At 38.5% G+C, this 24,258-nt stretch overlaps 2 protein-coding genes across 2 annotated transcripts; one reads left to right on the forward strand and one right to left on the reverse strand.

Moving 5' to 3' along the window:
* The first annotated feature begins 808 nt into the window (after positions 1 to 808).
* LOC149837060 (auxin-responsive protein SAUR50-like) lies at positions 809 to 1,508 on the forward strand. Its single transcript, XM_090007225.1, has one exon. It carries the CDS (start codon positions 847 to 849, stop codon positions 1,429 to 1,431), a length of 585 nt encoding a protein of 194 aa, XP_089863351.1. The 5' UTR covers positions 809 to 846; the 3' UTR covers positions 1,432 to 1,508.
* Positions 1,509 to 8,834: 7,326 nt separating this feature from the next.
* Positions 8,835 to 9,281, reverse strand: LOC149837061 (uncharacterized). The gene has a single exon (XM_090007957.1). The coding sequence runs from the start codon at positions 9,279 to 9,281 to the stop codon at positions 8,835 to 8,837; it is 447 nt and encodes a 148-aa protein (XP_089864083.1).
* Positions 9,282 to 24,258: the final 14,977 nt, after the last annotated feature.

The raw sequence follows: 24,258 nt of genomic DNA on the forward strand, positions 1-24,258 counted from the left end.
CCCGGTCCATCCAGCAATGGTGCTCGGGACACTTGGTGCAAAAACTAAAAAAAAGAAAATTTAAAGGAGGCAAACTTGACTTGTCCAGGACACCTTTTTGCCTGACTAACAGTGTCCAAACTGAATTGTTCTACACAGTCCTCCCTGTGAAATCAAACGCTTAAGGACTTCGATGGTGTATTTTAAAGCATAGTACGACGATAAATTTGAGACGTATAATTGATACTGTAAGCTATATATCTGATATTGACAGCAAACTATAAGTTGTCCATATATTGGTGTGGTCCATTTGCTTGGAATGAACTATTGGATCATCATCAAAGAAATATAATTTTGTATATTTGAATATTTACAAAACTTTTGAACCCTTGATATTTAAGTCTTAAAAGATTCTTATTATACGTGAGTTCGGATCAAGGGTCATCACATGGCACATTTTTTGTGCTTTAGGCACCTGATCTCTCTCCGTCAGGTCATGGGCTGCACACCTGATAGGCCCTATCTTTAAGATGTTCGGTGATCAGGTACGAAGGCAAAATAAATTGTGCCATGTGATGGTACCTATCTTAGTAATGGGATGATCTAAAATTCTATTTTTTATAAAAAATCAATGGGTCTCATTCATACTTATCTGTTTTTATAAAATCAAGCATCTAAATCACATTAAGGTAGAATTAAAAAAAAGAAACCTATAAAAATATAGGTGCACATTATTCTGTTGGTTTACATACCCTAAAGGTAATCAATAATTTTCTCTCCCTTCTCTCTACCCAACCTCCATTTTCTCTCTCTAGAGCTCTTTTAAAAACCCACACCCTCTCTCTCTTCATCCATTGACATCTAACGATGTCGAGTACTCCATCCGGGAACAAGAAGACCAACAGGATACGGCAGATAGTCCTCCTGAGGCACATGCTGAAGAAGTGGCGGAGCCTCTCCCTCAATCTCCCCGAGCCCACCCCTTCCTGCTCCTTCTCCCCCAGGTTCCGCCGCTGCCGCTCCGTCTTTTCCAACGACGACGACGTCGTCGACGAGCCCACCACTGGCGGCAACATCAACAGGACTCCGTCCGGATGCGTCGCCGTCTACGTCGGGGCCGAGCGCCGCCGCTTCGTCATCCCCACGCGCTACCTGAACCTCCCGGTCTTCTCGGCCCTCCTGCGCCAGTCGGAGGAGGAGTTCGGCTACCAGAGCACCGGCGCCCTCTCCCTGCCCTGCGACACCGGCTTCTTCGCCGTCCTCCTCGCGGTCCTCAACAAGAAGGAGAAGGCCCTCGGCGGCCTCGATCTCGAGGCCTTCCTCAAGTTGATCCCTTCTTCTTCTTCCGACGGTGGCTGCAAACAATCGAGCGGTGGCGGTCGTGTTGTCTCCCTTTCCTCTCATGACAATAAGGCCCTCTACGCCCCCTTGTTGCAGAACACCAGGGCTTGATGATTCTGGGGTTTCTTTCTCTCTCATCCTTGTTTCTGTTTTTTAGTATTTTTATTCAAGTGGAGTTTTTGGTGGTGTGGTGGAGATGGTGAAAACTGAGCACTGTGAGAAAAGAAGTATGACGTTTTTTTTTTCGTCTTTTTTTTTTGTATAGAAAAGAAACTAATGTACCATCCATGAATCCCATTAACGTTTGAGGGTTCAATGATATGTACTCTGTTTTTATTTTTTATTTTAATGAAAATCAATTGCTACTAGTGGATGTTTCTATCTGATAAGATGGTTGGTGGTTGTCGTGATTCTATCTTCGCTTCGCTTCTGTTGTTTGCTCAATCTTTCGTCATTTGGTATATTCAAAACTGTTGAAATCTACTGTTTTTTATTATTTGGCCAGATGGAAACAATTGGAAGATGCAGTTTCTTTTTCAAATGCCTGTTGTCCCTGTACACATCTCTAATAAATTTTTTGGTCTATTTTTCCAGATTCCCTGCTTATGATGCATGTATTAGGTTTGGTACGAGTGTGGATAGATTTTCCGCTGTAATTGGGATTGGAATTCTTATCTTTAGTAACTGAAATGAATGACCGTTCTATGGTGGTGGGAAGGCCGTTTCAAGGGAAACTTTTGTTGGTACAATCTTTCCAAACAGTATATCAATATTAGCAATTGATATCTAAAAAATGTAATCATATTTGGCAGTGGCAGAATAACCCCATCTTAATCAGTTGGTGCTTTTAAGGAGGAGAATCCCTTTCTTTGGGGAAAAAGAGTTGGTCAAGCTTATCATAAACCTAAAAATATTATGACACCTCAATTGCATCCAAGTGACAGTGGGTAGCTCAGACTCTAAACAAATTTGCTTTTTTTGGTATATTACGTGTCGTACCAATAGTTAGCAGGAAGCAAAAATAGATACAGGAAGCGTTGTGGGAAGCCGAAGCAGGAAAGCCAATGTTAAAAAGCAGTATGAAGCGTGAAGCGGGTTCAGAAAGCGAATGTGGAAGCATATAGGAAGCGAAAAAAAATCATGAAAGAAACGAGTAGGAAGCTAGATTTAAGTGAGTGGGAAGCAAGGGTGAAACTAGTGGGAAACACTAACGTTAGCTTGTGTGGGAGGAGTAGTTAGTGCACGTCACCTTGTGTTGGGGGTGTTGCAACTTCGAATGTCTATGGCATAGTTGTATAACTGGTAGGGGTCTGCCTAACCCCATCTCTCTCTATCATAAATATATATATATGGGAAATGTGTAAAAGGTGAAGGAGATGCAAGAGGGAAACTATTTAGAAAACGGGTGAAAAGTATACTTTTCACAAATGAGAAGCGAGCTTCTCCCACTCCCACGTTCCCTCGCTTCAGAAGCGTTCTGCCCCCGCTCTCCACTGAAGATGCACTTACGGTGACTATGGTCCTAGCTAACTCGGGCTGACTAATGTCTGAATGAGAGAGAGCAAATTTAGATGTGGTTAATGGGTCATGGGCCAATCAATAGTTTCTTGCTTGACCAATTTAGAGAACCATCTCGAGTTGAGAGTAGTGTACAGCGATTCACCTTTCTCTTGGTCTGGTCACCATGGAATCGAGTTGCCTTTATAAACCTAACTCCAACTTAAGGGTTTGGGGCATAAGCATGCATCATTCTTGGACTATGGGCAGTGTCACAAACCAAGTCTTAAGTGAGCCACCAACAGGGGCTCTGCTTGTTTGGTAGGAGCAGCTAGTGTACGTACGTCACCTTGTGTTGGGACGTTGCAGGTTCAAAACCCAATAGTATAGTTGTATAACTGGTAGGGTCTGCCAAACCCCAGCTTGCCTTTAAAAAAAAAAGTCTTAAGTGAACCAAGCTTAAAGCCTCAAGCAAAGCATACAAGCATATTTTTAGTCTCCCATACAGTGCCCATCTACTACCATGTTCAAGATTTTGAAGAACCACCAACCAATTTGACCTAGGGACAAAATTTTGTCATTTCATTAAGGGTAAATTAGGTCATTTTCATTCTATTTAAACGCCAAAATTGGCCATAGTTGAAAGCCAAGGTACCGCTTGAATTTGTATATATCTTGTTCTCTCCTTTAAATTTGGAGGGACACTTGGGCTGTCAATAGGGGTAGCAATTTCTGACACGACCCCCCAACCCGACCCGCCAACCCGCCTCTTAGGCGGGTTCGGGTTGGGCTTAAGCCAACCCGTTTAATAAACGGGTCGACCCGCATAACCCGTTTATTAAACAGGTCGGGTTCGGGTTGGGGGTATGCCAACCCGCCAACCCGGCTGACCCGTTTAATAAACGGGTTAGGTGGGTGGGTCAACCCGCCAACTCGTCTGCCAACCCGCCAACCCGTCAACCCATCAACCCGACCCGCGAACATGAGAACCCGTTTACCCGACCCAACCCATTTATTAAATGGGTTGGCGGGTCGTGTCGGGTTACCCGTTTATTAAACGGGTCGGGTTCGTGTTTGCCACAGCCGACCCGTTTAATAAATGGGTCGGGTTCGGGTTGAGGTATGCTGACCCGCCAACCCGTCGGGTCGACCCGCCAACCCGACACGATTGCCACCCCTAGCTGTCAATGCTTGCACTTGGCAGGGGAATGTTGCCCCAAAAAGAAAGGGAGGGGGAGGGAAATTATGCTCTAGGGATATTCTCGATATTTTATCGTTCAGGCGATGGCATGCTAGTCTTTCTGTTTTTTGAAATTTCTAAAAGCGAGTTGGAGTATGGTTGGGTATCCTTTCGGTCTTGCCCCGTAGTGGTGGTGGTGGTGGTGGGTGTGTGTGTGTGTGTGTGGGGTTATAAAAGGACGGAGGATCCAAGCAGAGGAGCGCCTGTTGCAGTACGGATGATTAAGAAGACATATAAGCCCATGTTCTTCCCTAGAATACCTAAATTTTCCTGTCAAGTGGTCGGGTTCAGGTCCAGAAGACCCAAATCCGACCCGCAAAATGTTCACTTAATTTTTGGTTACTTGGATGAGTGCACGAGCATTAGAACAAGGTTACCAGGAACTCTAGGTATGCCACAAGCCCCACACGCCCTGTTCAAAGATGTGAACCACCACTTCCGACAGGGAAAGCGGTCCCCAATTCCATGTCACCTCCAGAAAAAAAAGAAACTCTAGGTATGCGATGGAAACCCGTTTCCTGGAAAACCATTTCAGGGAAGCGGAAACCAAGCGGTTATGAAACTTGTGTGAAACCAAGGTTGTCAGACTAAGAAGTGGAAACAGGAAACAATATGAAAAATGGAAGCGGGAAGCGATGCATTTTAAAATGTATAGGAAGTGAAAAGCTAGGAATAAAAAAAATAAATATAAGAATTAAATAAGAATCAAAATGAAATACGAATAAAAACTAAAATAAAGTGACTAATATTAAAATTTATGATTTTTGGTATAAGAATTCATTTTTTAACAAAAACTAAAAATGATGATTACCAATTTTAGATAAAACATATCAAAGTGAGTGAGAAGAGTGGGAGAAAACACAAAAAACATGAAAAGTTGAGTAAGAAAACATATAAGAAGAATATATAAAGCCTGTGAAAAGAATAAGAGAAGCATGGGAGAATCGAGGTTCTCATGAAGTTTTGGAAGCAAGGAGTATCGTGCGTTTGACGCAAGTTTTCATAAAGCGAACTTTTCATCTATATAAAAAACTTTCGGTAGGTAACTCTGTGCAAAACTTCATTGTTGAAGCTGGTTAACTCAAAAGTAGATGAGTTTATGTGTTTAATAGAGAACGTCAATTGGATTTCTGATGAAATCCAGTAGAATGAATACATAAATGAAGTCATTATTTTCTCTGGTGCGCGATCTCTCTCTCTCTCTCTCTTGTGCGGTCTTTCTCCTTCTCTCGTTTCTCTCTATTGTGTTTTTAGTAGATCTATTTTTGCCCTTTTTTTAAAAAATGAATTTGAATCATTTTTTAAATATGAATAAATGGATTCGGACTAATTTTGACAACATTGGTTAGCAGTTTCCAAAGGTAAGTCTTACTGGTGATGAAGATGATCATCTGTTTTGTTTTTTTGTAGATATCTTTTTTTTCTCTTTGTTTTGTAGAACTAAAACAGAAGGTTGACAACTAAAATGCTGAGTTTCTCATCTTGCATCCCTGCAATCTGATCTCAGATATCTTTGCTCCAGGTTCCTTTTGATCTTTCTGTATTTTTGTAGATCTAATTAGAGGGATCATCGATTCCAAAAAAGGGGTAAAAATTAGGCATCATAAACATGTTGATGTCCTCTATCCTTATTCACCATAACCTATGTTGGATTTCAAAATACATTTTATTTCTCATTTGCTTCCACAAAATCATAGACAGTTTGGCCTCTAGTCAAATTTCTATTTTATGTTCTCTGACTAGTTCACCTTGATATTTATTATCAAGAATCTGTGGATTCAATCGTTAAATTTAATGGAAGAACCTTTGCATGTTTGTTGCATTGAAACTCTGAGGTTACATTGTTGAGGATTTGGTCTCAAGGTTTTGGATTGATATGCATATTTGCGAGATGCTTTGTGGTTAATAGCAAATCTTGTATATATAGTGTGTGTGTGTGTGTGTGTGTGTGTAAAATTTGTGCAAACAACCCAGAATTATCCAAGCAAAAGGATCGGATGGTCGTTTTTTATTAACCACAAGAAACAACTTTAGCAGTGGGTGGAACGGATACAAGGTCCTCAGGTCTTTACTGGCAGCCTAGACAACCGCAAATTTGTGTGTTTGTGCAAACTGCACAGTCCATGCACTTTGCACACGGTTTGTACCAAAGGCAGTTCGGACCTACTCATAATCACGTAAATATACCATGGGAGTTATAGATATACATGGTTTTGAAAATAAGAGCATAACCAACACATACACACAAGAGCACCATCATCTTCTTGAATTGTGGAATTCACAAAGGTTCCTTAAATCCACAAGGAAAAAGGGTTCCTCAAATCCAAAGGAATAGGACTGCTTGAATCCGCAAGAAGGAAAACACTTTATTCAATTACAAAACATCATTATAGCCAAAAACTCTTCATCAAACAAGAAACTTTCCTGAACTACTCTTATTCTAATAAGAAAACCTATTCAATAAGAAATCTGTCCTGATTCAATTAAACTTACTAACAATAACAAGATTCATATCCACTTATAAATCATCAAGACTAGGAAATTATTTAACTAAAAAACTACAAGAAGGCCTTAATTGACTCAAAACTAAAAAGATCCTAGCTTAATTAATCTTCTACAAACAAAATTTATCAAAAATAAGAATTAAAACTAGTCCAAGTCCAAGTTATACTTGGAATTATAACTTATGCTCAACAAGTATACGATCCTTCAATCTGGTTCTACATCAAAAATGGAAGGGAAAAGAAAAAACAAACAAGAAAGAGACAATAAAAGAAAAATGGCTAACAAGTAACAATTCAGAGGACAGACAAAATTCAGAAACACACTAATAGTTTCATCCAGTTAGGCACTAACGGAAGCACTTGGCACTGTCAGAGAAAACATAGCCATTGTAAATAAAAATATGGACTGCCTGACAGGATTCTTAGCAAGCCCATAATCCATCAAAACCATCTGCATTGACAGTCAATATCTGGAAACAACCATGGAACTAAATGATGCAACGAGTATCGGCTTCCCCTGGTAATCCCTAAGTTTCCTATCAGATGACAACTGACATGGCTCCTACTAACAAAAATTTATCTATTGAAAAGACTCTAACACCTTCAAGACCCTTCAACACACCCCATCAAAAGAACCCATCCTTGAAAAAAAAAATCATGTATTTAGCTTTAAAAGACGTGCTTCATTTGGAATTTGGTTTCAAACAAAATCTAAAAACTCAATGAACCAACTCAACCAATGCAGCATGTCTGAAGAACAGCAGCTCTTGGTGGTTGCTTGTAATTCAAAGAACTTGTCATGGGACTTGAATGAACTCACGTAGCTTAAAAGAAAGGAATGAGTCCCAGATCAACCCAATTAACCGTAGAACAATAATGTACGAGTAACATCAGTCTGAACAAGGCCCAAATCCAAAACGTTGGTTTCAACATCTTCGCTTCACATCTTGGGCGGTCCTTTTGCTTCTCCATACCTCCCTTACGTCCATCTCAGTTGTTTGTCTATTTATGAACAACTTTGACGAATATTGTCGAACTTCCCACAAAAATAAGTGGAATTCAAGAACAAGTACAAGCTACTATCAAATGAGTATCTTTCAATCTTCCTCTCTCCCTCCAGTATATGCACTGATTGAATTTAATCTGAGCGACATTTGGCAAAGGAGGTTTCAACATCAGATCATATGTTCTAATAATCCAGCCATTTAATAAACTCTAATATTCACTCAAACCAGATGAAACTAACATTAGCTTCATTCAGCAAGCTTAAAAGAACTGTTGTATGTTAGACTGATTAAATAACATAGAAATTATATTTATCAATATAAAGAAGGAATTTTACATTTTAATAAAAGTAGCTAATACGATTAAGAAACATGGAAGTCCTCTTTTTCATTATTAGTGTGCCTCCTTGAGTAAATAGACCATACTTAGGCTTTGATTACCTACACAACTTATTCTATAAGAAACTTGAGGAGAGAACCATCTTACAGAAGCTAACATCTTCCGAAGTGCGGAAAGATGTCAACACAGGAGCGTTCTTTCCCATAGAGTGGATGATAGGTGAATGACACAGTCTTATGGGCATATACAGCAAAACCGATCCGAATAATGCAAACTCAGATATTAGCATTTCAGTCTAGTGAAAGCTCATTTAGATTTCAATGAACCAACACACGTTAACCATATGAAGAAACATCAAGTAATAGAACTATAAGAACTGCATTACATAATGCAACTTTCCACATTCTCAAGTTTTCTCGAGTGTCATCTTCCTAGTGACGTATGAACTGTAATCTTTAGCTGAAATGTTCAAACACCAATTTTCAGTTAGTGTGTCCACATTAGGAGAACTGGATAAGACAAGCAATAGTGAATAGGCAGAACGACCTATACCCTGCTAAGTGACTACCCAATGAATACTATTAAATGCAAAAAATGTTGACAATAATAAAGGTGAGAACCAGAAGCATATTCAAAGCCTTCGCCAAAAGCTAATTGACCAAGCTGCTAACTTCAACAGAATAACATAAATTTTCAGTCCACCTTGCCAGAAAACAAAGAAAGAACCAATACGCACAAATTCCCCTTTGTCAATAATCACTGATAGCAACAATCCCATTGGTATCGCTAACTAAGCATAATGAAAACCACAAAGTAGAGAATTTCGTCTAAATAGAACATAGCTTATAATTCTCATAAACAAAATCTACCTCCAAGAGAAAACAAAATTCTTGAAACAGGAAAAAGAAGAAACAAAAAGAGTGTATAAATCAAGTTCTCGTTGAGCTTCTAACACTGGACAACATCTGAGAAAACGCCGCGATGACGTGAGGCGCCGCTCCGGAGATACCTCGGAGAACCCCGCCGGCTGCGACCCCGACCGACAGCATCTCCGAGAAGCCCGGCTTCGAGTCAACCTTCATCTCCAGGATGGCGAGGCGGGTGTTGGCGTTATCGAGCTTCCTCGCCGTCTCCACCATGAATCTGTCCTTCTTATTCCTTACAGACCCCGTAACTCTGTACAGAAGGGTCTGCAGGTCCTGAATTACCTTCAATGAGGCCTCCTTGGTGTCCAGACCCTCTGCCTCATACATGGCCACAAGCTCTTCTGGTGTTGGTGGTTTCCTTTTCTGGGTGTCTTTTTCCTTCTGGAGAGGTGGAGGAAGAGGAGAAAGGGGGAGAGATGGTGGTGGTGGGGCTGCAGAGGAAGAACCCATCGTCTCCATTCTGATCTGTGATAAACCCTAAAGGCTTATGGGGTTTTTGAAGATAAAAGTGGACAGTGAATCAGCATGAGCCTAACTCAATGGATAAAAATGGGTTGTTTTGTATGCGCACCTTGACAAACTTTTTGAAAAAAATGATACCTTGACCTTCGTGTAGGCTTATAAAATAAGCCCTGAATACCTTCTGCTGACATCTTACGTCACTCGCGAATCCATTGGTGTAAAAATCTTGCCCATCTGTGAATGCATAAGCTTCGACCTCAAAGCAAGAGACATGCACCCATGTGTGCCAACGGGTTGGGTTTAGTTCGGACCCAGGTGAAATCAGACTTGGATCAGATTTTTGGGTATGGTATCGAGTCCGGACTCAGGTATAATTGTGTTTACTATAAGAAAAATCATACCCAGATCTGATAAGAACTACATGAACCAGACCCGAACCATACCTGGTAAAATAATATTTTTTATTATTTTAACATTGAAAAATTGCGAGTCTTAATCGAAACTCGGGTCTGGTATAAAATTTCACAAACTATACCTGGGTCCATTTATTAATTGGACCTTCGGGTCTTCTTAGACAGCTCCTACCAAGAGCCCCCCTTGGTAGCTGGAGAATGTTTGGCAACAATACTTTGAACATCCAGTTTTTTCCAAAAACACTGGGGAAAAATATCAGAGTACATAAACAATTTAAATGGATGTGAACACTAATAATATCAAAATACAACTTGTTTTTATCGCGTCATTTTCAAAATAGGCAATAATCTGAAAACATCACCTTTGAAAACATCATGATAAAAATGCGTTATTTTCACAATAAGACCAATAATATGTGAGCATTGGAATGGTCTTAGCTCCTGAACATTAAGACAATAAAAAAGAAGGAAACCGAACCCCCAATTCAGTTATTTCAACTAGTGCTGATCCAACAAATTCATTATTAATGCTCAAATCAAGTGCTTCACTACTGTTTGGTAGGGGTGCAAACTGGTGGAAGACGGTCTGGAATAAGGTGGACTGAATTCAAATCCTAAATTTAAGCGGCAGGTCCAAATTCAAATCCATATCTGAAATAGATCCAATGTAGTAGAGATGAATCCATATCCAAATTTTACATGATAGTACTCGATCTACTAAAAAAAGTTGGAATCAAGGGTTTTACATATAAAAACAAAAAACAAGTTTGCCTATGAAAAAATAAAAGTTCGAACAGATCACACGATCCAGATCTGAATACAATTTTGACAGAAAATATTCATCCCTATTCTGGATTCAAATTCAAAATGTCCTATCATATAAGTTCCAGTCTTCTATTTAAAGAACCATATCCAAAAACAGATAGTCTTTCGAATCAGATATCTGACCTAATCTGCATGCATTTTGACCGCTACTTTCTGTGCAATACCATATCCAGATTCATTTAGGTATTTGTAGGGTTGTAGTTAAACTGTAATCATGTCTCTTTCATGCACAAATAAGAGCCATAAGATAGATCCAACCCATTTAGCCAATCTAATCTGGAAGGCCTTATGCGCGATTTGGCAGTTGGTGGATCCCACACAAACCCAATCCACAACCCATAACCCTTTAACTGCCTGATAGCGTAGGCGGAGCTGGGGGGGGGGGGGGGGGGGGGGGCAGAACTGGGCTGTAGCCCAGTCCTGCCGCCCGGCCCAGTTAATTTTTTTTTTAAAAGCCCAGTCCTAGCCCAGCCCTGATTCCATATGAAATAGATTTTTATCCATTTTTGTAGCCCAGCCTTGACTGCAGCAAATAGTTTGATTTGTCCATATGAAATAGATTTTTATTAATAATTGTAGCAATTTTTTATTTTATCTCAATTTTTTTTCGGGGACGCTGCCCCCGAACCCCAGACTATCACACCAAATTTTTTTTTTGCTACACCCCTGTTTGCCCCTCCCCCCCCCCCCCCACATGAATCCTAGCTACGCCCCTGCCTGATAGTGAAGCTGAAACCTAAATATTTGGCTACTAAATGTTCCCAACTAAAAAGGCAAGCTTTCTATCATGAGATTTTGGATAGATTTAGTTTAGGGGTGGCATTTGCTACCCTCTAATGTGGTGAGGGTCCAAGCTATACCTCCGAAAGCGACAGGAGGAAAGCTCGTATCATCTCGTTGTTGATCATTGTCATGTTGGGTGACCAAAGAGGTCTTCGCTCGATCGGAGGGAACAGAGAGGAGAGCGCTAACAACCTGTTCAGTTAATCTCAAAGAGCTAACTGAACCGAGGTAGATGAAAAAAGATTAGATAAGCATCCAAACCAGCATCAGCCGAACTCATATATCCAGTTTATCCTCAAGCAGTCTTTCTCGTGGGTAAGGAATCCCCCTAGTTGGAACTCATAAGTGGAGGTTGTTTTGACCAAATCTGACCTTATGGACGTGGTCAACATGATTAAAATGATAAGAATCCATCCCTCAATCATAGTTTTTTTTATGTAAAAATATGTTTTTTTGATGTTTATAAATTTGGTACATTATAAGTCGTTGAATTTTCAACCCTCTTAAAATCTGACATATATGTAATAAAAACATGATAGAAAGGTCAGTTTCTGCTAAACTTAATATGCAGATCACATCTAGAGGGGAGGGTTATATGTGAAACAAATTAAAATAATATTTTTTCAATAGGAGGTTCCTTACCGGTATCAAATATTACCCCTTTGATTTCATGCATTATGTTGATTTTCAACATGACCCATGCAGAAGTTTAATAGACTTTCTCAGCAAAAGTTTTCTTGAATCTTAAGGGGTAAAGTTTTTCTTTATCATTTTCCAGGAATTCCAGTTTGAATGGTTAGTATTCTTGATGGTGTTTGGTGGAAGTCATTTCATTCCATGAGCTCGGTTCCCAAATACCGAAATACCCTCATAATGCCCAAGTCAAATAAATGAAGGCAGATACGCAACCATTGACTCAAAGGAACTTACTGTTTCCAAACATTAATTGACTAAAGCAATATAAGCACTAGAACTCCCATATGAGGAAAATTTAGTATATTTTACATAAATAAATATGATATCTTATTTGTTATAGGTACAAATGCCTTTTTTTCATTGTTTTTCATAAAACTGACCTTACAGATGTGATCTACATATTTTTCTTAACGAGAACGAGCTTTTAGATTGTCCAATTATGAGAGGTAGGCAGGTTTTTATAAGATTTCAAAAATCAATGGCCTACAACGTGTAAATACTTTTTCGAGTCATAAAATTGTGTTCTTTCGTAAAAAAAAAAATACAATTCAAAAGCAGACCCCACTATTTTGGACATGCTAAATCCATTTATGTGGTTTGATTGAAACAAAACAACCTGCTACAAATGTTCGTAAAACATTACCCCAATAAATATTTACCACAAACTTATGGTCAACATCATTTTATAAGTTGTTATCAATTGTCCATAAGATCCCTGCACATCTGGCAAAGATGGGTTGGCTTAAGGCGTTCAATTTAAAAGATGTCAAGAGTTCAATACTTGAGGTTCACATCCTAAACTCTTCTCAGTATGTAGGGAGGGAGTACAAATGGAGTAATTCATTAAGGATACGTTTCTTACACACTGTCACCCAAAGGAAGTCTCTTTCCATTGAAAGAGCCACTTTGTAGGGAAAGTACTTCTCCACCAGGGAAGATATGTATCAGGGTTACCAGAAGCTTCTTAAATAAGTGGAAGCACACTTAAAGCCCAATATTCCTCGCTTAAAATCACAAATTTCTCCATGCTTCTTCTATGCTTTTCACATGCATTGTTCATGCTTCTTATATGCTTTTCCCATGTTTTTCATGTACTTTTTTTCATGCTTTCACTTACTTTCCATATGCTTTCTCTAAATTGGTAATTAAATTTTTTTATTTTTGATTAAAAAATTATGAAATATAAAAATAAACAATTTTATTTGCTTCATGTTTGTTTCCTATTCAGTCATCATATTACTTTCTTTTTTATTCCTGTTTCACTTTTAAATTGATACTTCACTTCTCATTTTCATTAAATTTTAAAATGTCCCAATTCTTGCTTTCCCTTCCAGTATTATTTTGTACTTCCGCTTCTTAGACTGACAACCTTAATATGAACTCATTTTGACCAAAAACTAATTTTTGCATTTATTATGTAGATCCCACCGCATATTTTCTCATGGACATGTTTGTTTCACCCTTTCTAAGAGAAAGACTATTTTCTATGAAAGGGAGCCTCTTTAATAGTAAAGGGCATGAAACAAACACCCCTTAAGAACACCAAAACAGAAACATGGTCAACGTGACACCTTTGGGCCTATTATAAGATGTCCAAAGTCGTGGTTTCTCTCCATTTTAAGAGAGAAAAATAAATGTTATTAACATGGTTGAATTCGGCAAGTTTATGGATAACCAAAAGCCCTAAAATGCTTTGACAGGAAATGGGATCCCTACTCAGATATGAGGTGATTGAACACTGCTGAAGGTAATGCATGTTTCTCCTATCAGTCTCTGTTTGAGAGATGGAGATGGTATTTAATGAGGCTGTAATTAATACCACCAACCCTTAGGTGTTTGGAAATAGTCTTTTGTTTGAGAGATGGAGTGGAGATGAGTCATTTTTTGACAACTTCAGCCTCATCTCTCCCATTTTCATCCCCACTCCATCACCCTTCTCATCTCATCTCCAACATAGTCTTAGGTACCCTTTAGATGACACCCAAAGCCCAATTACAAACCGAGTTTTGTGCTCAAAACCCAGGTTTTAGTGTTTTATGAGTGACACCAAAACCTGGCTAAGTGAAAAAGCACCCCCCGCCCCCAACATCTCAACTCTCTCTTCTCTCTCCTTCCCCCTACGTTCCTTCGGACCTAACATATGTCCAGCCATTTCTGGCCAGCCGCTGGCCAGACTAGAACACCCCCTCATCGAGCGGTACTGGTCCAACAATTTCCTGCCAGTGACTGGTCGGAAAATGGCTGGAAAATTTTTTTTTTACGTTTTTGGAAAAACAAGGAATGACCAGCCATTTTCCGTCCACCAGCCAGGAAATGGACGTCAGTGTCGCCTGGTTGGCCATAGTTTTCTTTTTTTCTTAGGTTTTTGGAATGACCACCATTTTCTGTCTGGAAAATGGCCTGAACGGTGTCGCCTGGCCTTTTCTTTTCTTTTTTGTTTTTTTGCTAAAAAAACCTGAAATCTAGGTTTTTGGTCACCCAAACAACTGTCATGTTAGTTTTGGCAAACCAGGTTTGCCAATAACCTGGTTTGAAGCAAAACCTGGCTTGCCAAACACCAGGTTTTGGCCCTTGTCATCCAAACGAACCCCTAATTAATTCCATACGACCAACTAATCAGCGATAACTAGTACCACGCTTTAGCAACAGATTAATAAGTCTGGTGTCTTGCTATCAAGGGGCAACCTAAATGAAAAAATATCTTTTCAGATGAAAAAATATATGCCCATAATGGACACTAATCAGACTTACAAAAAGCATCGCTACCTGATACTGTTACAGCAAAAGTGAATGGAGAGAGAGAGAGAGAGAGTTACAGCTCGCCATCAGTGTAATCAGGGAACGTAACACATTTGTAAACCTTGCATTGCGTACATAATATATATCCAATCTGCATATAGGAAACACTTGGGCTTAGCAAAAACAGAAATATGATAGAGTTTAGTGGGAATACACTGAAAAATGTATTTTTATGAGCTGGAAAAAATTGATGCCTTCATAGCCATTGATTTTGGATCACCGGGAAAAACCTGTATACAGGTCAGATTCCAGTGAACCAAAAGCTCTCTCTCTCTCTCTCTCTATATATATATATATATATATAGAGAGAGAGAGAGAGAGAGAGAGAGAGATATGGGGGAATATTGGAATCTTAAGCATGATTCATTAATTGACCAATATTCGCCATGAAAAGTTCTGCAAGATTGCTAGAGAAAATTCAGTTATTGGCATTCTGCAAATCGAAAGGAACTTACAGCTCTACATGTTGGACAACGACGGTAAATCCTGTTGTTCTGAGCCTTCACATTGGTCTTTTCTCCTTTACAAAAATCACATATCAACCAACCTTGGTCTTGACAGGGAACACATATAATTACTTGATCCTATTGCAATGTTTTTGAGGTAAGTCAGAACATTGCTGAACTCTTAAAACTATGTTGTACTAAAGCAGAAAAGCTACACTTGCCAGAAATTAAAATAAAACAGCTAGGAAAAAATGTAGATACATAGCATTGCTATGGAACTATCGTATCAAGACTTTATTGGCAAGTTTTTTTGCAGGAGAGTCATATGTCCATAGAGGCCATTTGAAAGTCTAATATTTAATACAAACTAGCTTTTAAAACAATAACTAATCAGGTACTCGATCTGATACAGCCTGCAACAATTGAATCTCCAATTATTTTCAATATTCTACTTGTAAACTTTGCCTGCTGCAATCTCAGAGAAGTATAATTACAAAATTAACAAACCAAATCAGCCATTGCATTCACATCAATTGCACAATATCTTGATGCAAAACCTAAAGGCACTACAATCATCATTGTAAACCAGAATAACACCAAAGTAATAAAAGATCCAGCCTACTAAAATGAACTGCAAAATAAGTTGGATAGAATCAATCAAGGTCGTCAGAGAAGTTAGCAAAAAAATGCAGAAAGCATCTGATATACTTGAATTATTTAAAAGTTAGATAAAGAAATGGAGACAGAGAATTTAATCTTTTTTTTTATTCTCAAGAATTTAATCACTTATTAATAGCTAGTCAAAGAAAGGGAGACACAAAGAAAATCCAATGTTCATAACGGACGAAAAGCATGATTAGGAATTCCAAGAGTGTTTAGGCACTGGATGCAGCATGAAATAATTTGAAGTACACGTATGCTTGGATGGTCAAGAAAGCCCTATGGAGGTGATCTTCATAGTTTGTTTAGAACAGGTCTCAAAACATGCAATTGTGATGGGTAAGAAGTATTTTCAAGAGCTTACAAACTCAATGGTCATCTTAAAAAAAAATCAACAGGTCACAATGTACCAAAATTTTATGACTAAAAAAATCAGGATTTCAAGAACATAAACCAATATGTAATCCCTAGCAAACAAACCATGTTGAACAATGTTGTTGGATCGAGTGACAGAGGGGTTCTTGACTGGTCAAAGGTACCCACATGAGTGCACACCTTAACTGGTGTATGCCTAACTATCTCTATGTATACATAGGGTGTATCTAACATTAAACTAGTCATATTATAGCCATGTATTTTAAAAAATGACATTGCTCTTAATGATGTTTTGGTCAATTCAAATTGTTAAATGTGGTTAACATTAACATAACTAGTTTAATGTAAGATAAACTCATATATATATATATATATATATATATATATATATATATATATATATATAATCTGGTAGGTGTGCATCCATGCTTGACTGCCCAATCAAATGATTGGATGGTAAAAAAAACCTACATATGTGATCTCAATGGTATGATCAGATGGTAAAAAAACTCTCACATATGTGAAGTACATTGTTTGCTTAGTAAAGAAAGAAATAAGTTTTGGATTATGTGATTGTGATGTGCAAGAATGATTTCCAAAGGCCACAAAATCAGCAGCCAATGATGTGCTGAAATTAAATTTCATGACAAACGTTTGTGATTTTACATCAAAAAGCATGGACCTAGTTGTGATCCCTAACAAAGAAACCATGTTGAACACATCTGTGGGGTCAAATTGAGAAAGAGAAAAGTTGTTGACCAGAGTGCACATCAGTCTGTTAAAATGTAAAACTGTACATATATGTATATATAATAATATTATATTATTATATATATATAAATACATTTTTAATTTCTTTCTTTTCTGTATTTTTTTTTCCTTTATTTTTATTTTTTGTCTTTATGTCATCTAGTTCAGTTTGAACTAGAATGACTGTTGCTAGTCAAGTCCTGTCCAGACTTGACTAGCAATAGAGCTGTTGGACTGTGCCCAACAGCTCTATTGAGTCCTCTTTCAGCTGTGTATATAAAGGGGTGCAGCCCCTCTTGTATTTTACTCCAATGCTTCTTAAGCAATTGGTTTTTCATATCAATAAAGAATACATTTTTTTTTTTATTTTGTTTCCAGTTATACCCTTTTTAAGGGTTATGCTTTAGTGTCATTCTTGACACTTGCTCTTGTTAATCAAAGCTCGTGTTTCGAAGATCCCCATTTCATTTCATGGTATCAGAGCCGCGGAAGTACTAAATCTTGAGAAAAAGCTGTCTCGGTTTCCGTGCCCGTTTGCAAAAGTGTTCGCCACTTGAAGAGAAGTGTTTTATCACTTCATTGGAGAAGATTTCACATCTTGTTGTATTGTTTTTTTTTTCTTTCTTTCTCATTTTCCTTCTTGTTTCTCTTCTATCCCTATTCTTTCTCTCCTTGTAATCGATGGATGACAATGATAAAGTCACCATCATGCCTATGAAACTAAGCGATACGAACTATGTAACATGGGCTTCAATCATGAAGCACCATATATGGGGAAAAGGCTTATGGGGGATTGTGGATGGTTCCGATTCGGAACCTAAGCTATCTCTTACTAAAAAGGAGGGAGATAAAGACGTCCCTCTATCGGAAGAAGAGAAAATCAAGGCTATTGCCTCATACGAGAAGAAATGGAAAGAATGGAGAATATCTCATGCGAAGATAATGTCATGGCTTATCAATAGCGTTGACATTAAAAAATGCTCAAGTCTTGCCAAATTTGATCATGCCGATAAGGCATGGGAATACCTTAAGAATATGTATTCCCTTAAAGATATTGCACATGTGTGCAACCTCCAAGAAAAAGTTCGAATGATGACACAAGGAGACAAAACTATTCGTGAATATTACAATGGGTTGTCCGAACTTTGGGAAGAACTTTCCCTTTTAGAACCAAAGTGGCATTGTGCCGAAGACATCGAGCTTCGTCAGAAACAACTCGATGTTGAACATTTTTACCAGTTTATCACTGGATTAAGGCCGGAATTTGAAACCACTAAATCGGCCCTACTTCACCGGGGAAAAATTCTTTCTATTGTTGAAACTATTGAAGAGTTAACAATGGAAGAAAATCGTCTCCGGAAAGGTTCTTTAAAAATTGAAGATGATTCCGTTTTAGCCGTGTCTAGACCAGGGAATCATGTTCGATCATATAGGCCTCCTCACTTTAACCGACAAAATGGTGACTATGATAAGAAGAAAGTTATTTGTCATCACTGTCATGAACCGGGACACTACAGGCCACAATGTCCCAAACTTAAGGAGCTGAGAGAAAAAAGAGCTGCAATTGCTGGATCGGAGCCTAAAGATCAAGATGCACCAGTTTCCCTGGCCCAACTAATGGAGATCCTTCAGCCTCTCATCAAAGGTGCCTCTTCCTCATCTGAAGCTTCAACCGGCGCAGCAGCCTCATCTTTTTCTGATTTAGGTAAAATTTCTTGGCTTCTTGACTCTGGTGCATCTTTTCATATGACCCCAAATAATCAAAGTCTATCCAAATGTGTTAAAAATAAAACAAGTGTGTCAAAGGTCTTTACTGCTGATGGGACTTCTCTTGAAATAGAAGGAATAGGAGATTTTGAAAAAATTTATAAAACAAAAAATTTTTTTATTCCAGAAATTAGACATGTTCCCAAATTAAATTTAAATCTTTTATCTGTATCTCAAATTTCTGATTATGGGTGTAATATTTCTTTTTCTTCTCATGGTTGTTGGGTACAGGATCGCCAGTCAGGCAAGCTAATTGGGGAAGGCCATAGAGAAGGAGGACTCTATTACATGGATTTTTTGGAAATGCCGAAGAAAGCTTTTTGTTATAATATTCAAAAAATAGAGTTGAAACTGTGGCATAAGAGACTTGGTCACCCACATATAGCCAAAATCCAACATTTTCCAAATCTAGGGAAATTTTGTAACTCTGAATCATTTGATTGTAAAGATTGTATTCTCGGCAAAATGAAAAGATTACCATTTCAGAACAGAACCTTTTTCTCTTCAAGACCACTTGAATTAATACACTCGGATGTTTGGGGTCCTGCACCAGTAATTTCTAAAGGAGGATTTGTTTACTATGTTATTTTTGTCGATGATTTCTCCCGACATACGTGGATGTACTTTCTCAAACATAAGTCTGAAGTATTTTCATACTTTCAAACTTTTCATAATATGGTTAAAAACAAATTTCAAAATGATATTACTATTTTTCGCACAGATTCAGGGGGAGAGTTTTTATCCACAGATTTTCAAAATTATCTTAAATTGCATGGCATCACACATCAAAGATCTTGTCCTTATACACCTCAACAAAATGGACTGGCAGAACGAAAACATCGCCATATTATAGAAACCACTAGAACTTTATTAATAGCAAATCAAGTCCCTAAAGACTTTTGGGCAGAAGCTGCCTTAACTGCCACCTATCTCATTAATAGGATGCCATCTTCTTCGTTACAAAATATCACTCCCATTGAAAAACTTATGAACATTTCTCCAGACTACTCTAGATTAAGAATATTTGGGTGCAAATGTTTCATATTTACTGACAAAAATGATAAACTTTCCCCTCGTGCGATTCCCTGTGCCTTTTTAGGATATGCTGAAAACCAGAAAGGTTATAGATGTTTTGACTTCAAAAATAATAAACTATATGTGTCTAGAAATGTTTCCTTTCTTGAAAAGGAGAGCTTCTTTGATTTTAGAAAATTAAAAGACGTCACTGAGTACTCCTTTTTGCTAGATCTAACATCAACATCTGATGAATATGACATTGATTGTAACTTTGATGATGATCCAAGAATTATTGATCTTAATATTGAAAATGAAGAAGTTCATAGAGATACTAGTATTCAATATTCCAGGCGACAAGAGTCTAATACTCCATGTGCACTTGAGAAATATTCTAACATTCCAACTAGACAATCATCCCGAATCTCGAGGCCTCCAGAAAAGTTTGTATCATACGAGTCTTTCTCACCCACATATAGGGCAGTTATTGCATTAATTCACTCATATGAAGAACCATCCACATATTTTCAAGCAAAAAATGATATCAAATGGATAGAAGCCATGAAAGTTGAATTAGATGCACTTGAAAAGGCTTCTACATGGAATATTCAAGATCTTCCTCCAGGGAAGAAAACTATAGGATGTCGATGGGTTTATAAAATTAAAACCAAGAGTGATGGTACTCTTGAAAGATATAAAGCCCGTTTAGTAGCCAAAGGTTATGCCCAAGAATATGGGATTGATTATGAAGAAACCTTTGCTCCGGTGGCTCGTATGACTACTGTCCGAACCTTAATTGCCTTAGCTTCTATCAAAAAATGGTCTATTTTTCAAATGGATGTCAAAAATGCTTTTTTAAATGGAAAGCTAGTTGAAGAAGTATATATGGAACCCCCTCCTGGTCTAAGTATTCCTAAGGGTAAAGTCCTTCGCTTAGAAAAAGCTCTTTATGGACTTAAACAAGCACCAAAAGCTTGGTATGATAGGTTTAGTCGTGTTATGATTGATATTGGTTTTCAATTCTGTTTAACTGACACTGCTTTGTTTATTAAGAATTCTGATGCAGGGATCATTGTGCTTCTTCTCTATGTGGATGATATGATCATCACCGGAAGCGATAAACAGGGAGTTGAAACAATCAAAACACTTCTTAAATCTCATTTTGAAATGACTGATTTGGGCTTGTTGAGATATTTTTTAGGCATTGAAGTTGCTTATTCTCCTAGAGGATATTTATTATCTCAGACTAAATTTGCTTTTGATATTGTTTTCAGGTCTGGTATTACTGATGATAAGAAAGTTGACACTCCAGAAGTTGTTAATGTTAAAATGAAGATTGATGATGGAGAACTTCTTGCAGACCCTACTCCTTACAGACAGCTTGTCGGGGCACTTTCCTATCTATCCATTACCAGACCAGATATAGCACATGCTGTTCATACAGCAAGTCAATTTCAACATGCTCCTACTTCTGTTCATATGGGAGCAGTCATGCGTATTATCAGATACATCAAGTCCTCTCTTTCACGAGGACTTTTCTTATCTTCCTCCTCTTCTCTTGATTTAATTGCATATACTGATGCTGATTGGGGAGGTGATCCCAATAACAGACACTCAACCACTGGCTTTTGTGTCTTTTTAGGGGAATCATTAATCTCGTGGAGGTGTAAAAAGCAGCATAAGGTATCTCTCTCATCCACCGAAGCTGAATACAGAGCCATGGCAACCACGACCATGGAAGTAGTTTGGCTCCGACGACTGCTTGCGGACATGGGAGTTGAAGCAACAAAGGCTTCACAAATGTGTTGTGACAACAAAAGTGCGATCTACATTGCCAGTAACAGAACATTCCACGAACGCACCAAACACATCGAAATGGATTGTCACTACGTCAGAGAGGAATATCTACACGGGATAATTGATCTGCCATATGTCACTTCAGAATATCAGTTAGCAGACCTCTTTACAAAGCCTCTCGCTGCTCCCCGATTTCACTTTCTCTTAGACAAACTTTCGCTCATTGTACCGTAAGTTTGAGGGGGAGTGTTAAAATGTAAAACTGTACATATATGTATATATAATAATATTATATTATTATATATATATATAAATACATTTTTAATTTCTTTCTTTTCTGTATTTTTTTTCCTTTATTTTTATTTTTTGTCTTTATGTCATCTAGTTCAGTTTGAACTAGAATGACTGTTGCTAGTCAAGTCCTGTCCAGACTTGACTAGCAATAGATCTGTTGGACTGTGCCCAACAACTCTATTGAGTCCTCTTTCAGCTGTGTATATAAAGGGGTGCAGCCCCTCTTGTATTTTACTCCAATGCTTCTTAAGCAATTGGTTTTTCATATCAATAAAGAATACATTTTTATTTTTATTTTGTTTCCAGTTATACCCTTTTTAAGGGTTATGCTTTAGTGTCATTCTTGACACTTGCTCTTGTTAATCAAAGCTCGTGTTTCGAAGATCCCCATTTCATTTCACAGTCCACACCTACCAATGATATATATAAAAGGTGTAAGCATCATAGAGTAGAGAAGTTACTCCAACTAGCAAGTGCTGCAAGTAAATGAGGCTCAAGACCAGAGGGTGCCAGATAGGGATAGGCACCATATACTTGTGAAAACTCCCATGCAGCATTTTAGCTTTGGAGCATGGTGAGATATCTAATTGTTGCCACTTTTAAAAGTTAATTTGTTTTGGAGAACTTCCAGAAACCTGGCACAAAGAAACACTTCGACTTAAAAAAAAAAGTTTTTTGCCAAATTAGAGGCAAAAAAGAAAGGAAAAGAAAAGCATCAATAAGACAAGGCTCCTGTGACATCTTAAAGATTCTTCCCCTCATCTTCCTTTTGCTCTTGTTGCTTCCTTTGTCTCTTGTACCTCTCTCTTCTCAACCCCACCCTTGTTCTTCATTCTTTCTAGTGGTCTCTTCTCTAAACTGGACACCAAGGTCTTTACCAAGTCAAAGAAGGGCCAACATTCACTTCTGTTCTGATTAATGTTCTAATGAAAGTTTCTTACTTAAGCACCATCAACATCTGTGCAGAAAAACCTCGATGGAATAAAAGGAGTCGAGTTCTACAAATTTCTTTCATGTTTTGGCATTTAGCGTTGCATTGCTGGCTATATAGAGCTGAACACATGGTTGAGGATACTGAAAATAAAGATCATATAGAATATCAATAACATATTTGGATGCACCCACTTATCGAGAAAATCAGATAAGATAGGATATTGCTTATGCCACATAATGCAAAAACCAGGATTATTCTGTTTTTCTGAATAAATGAGTGCAGACCCCTCAGTGGAACGAAGCAAGAATCATAAATCTCTTAAAGCACTTAAATGATTCTGGTGTTATCCACATTTTTGACACTGAAAAAATTGGAATTAAACTTGACATTGTCACAAAAACATACATGAATAGGATTTCTTAACAGTTGAAATTTTTAAGCTATGTAACAGGACTCTTCTAAAAGGTCAACGCACCCAAGTTGCACGTGCATGGACATAGCTTCTGCAGTGTCAGATGTGGTCAACTGCACCAGGGTCCATTTCTATCCAAAACTGGACTCAATTAACCCTAACCAAGTCCAGTTTTATCTACTTAAATATGTATTCCTAAGTAACTGTGACACACCAATTGGGCTTCTGTACCCGTGACGACATGGGTATGGGCACCAGGCGCAGTGCGGGTACGCCACGGGTCGGGTACCACACTGCACCGGGTCGGATCTAATTCAGACCCGCAACTCACAAAAAGAAGAAGAAGCAAAATCGCGCCCCTCCCCCCCTCTATGCACCATGCTTCGGCCTCTCGAGTTGAAAGAGCAGCACCTGCCCCTGTCGGAGCGAAGAAGGCTGGCATGCACGAGATAGGGATACACCTTGAGTTGCAAAACAAGGTTGACCTGAACACCCAGAAATTGGATCAGCTTTTGTCAAATCCCTCCCCAGCCATGCAGGTGTGCGCACTGTGTGCTAGCCCAGCACACCATATTTTTTATTGTTCCACGGCGCTGCAATACCCTGAATTTGTACAAGAGCAAGTTCAGGTGGCACAAGGTTTTGCCAAGCCCGCGAACAACCTGTTTTCAAAAACCCATAACCCAGGTTGGGGAAACCATTCCAACTTTTCGTGAAAAAATCCACAACAACCCCCTGCCCCTTCCCAAACCCAAGTCAGACCAGGTGGCTATCAATCAAGCTACCAGAGACCTAGCTTTCCTCAAGCCTAGCCCTCGTTTAGTCAACCTTAGTCCCAAGAGTATACATCTAGCCAGACATTCGAGGATAAAATGCTTCAGGCTTTTGCAGGCAACAAAAAAAACCTGAATTCCCATACCTAGTTCATAGCAAAGTTGGAAACACAGATGTGATAGCTTGCTGAAGCGCTAAACAAATGAAGCGAGGGGACATTGCTTAA

This window comes from Nuphar pumila, chromosome 5, assembly GCF_984573655.1.
Source record: "Nuphar pumila chromosome 5, dmNupPumi1.hap1.1, whole genome shotgun sequence".
NCBI lineage: Eukaryota > Viridiplantae > Streptophyta > Magnoliopsida > Nymphaeales > Nymphaeaceae > Nuphar > Nuphar pumila.

Excerpts from the sequence above, each read along its gene's own strand:
- LOC149837060 (XM_090007225.1), top strand. The coding sequence starts at position 847 with ATGTCGAGTACTCCATCCGGGAACAAGAAGACCAACAGGATACGGCAG.
- LOC149837061 (XM_090007957.1), bottom strand. The coding sequence starts at position 9,281 with ATGGGTTCTTCCTCTGCAGCCCCACCACCACCATCTCTCCCCCTTTCT.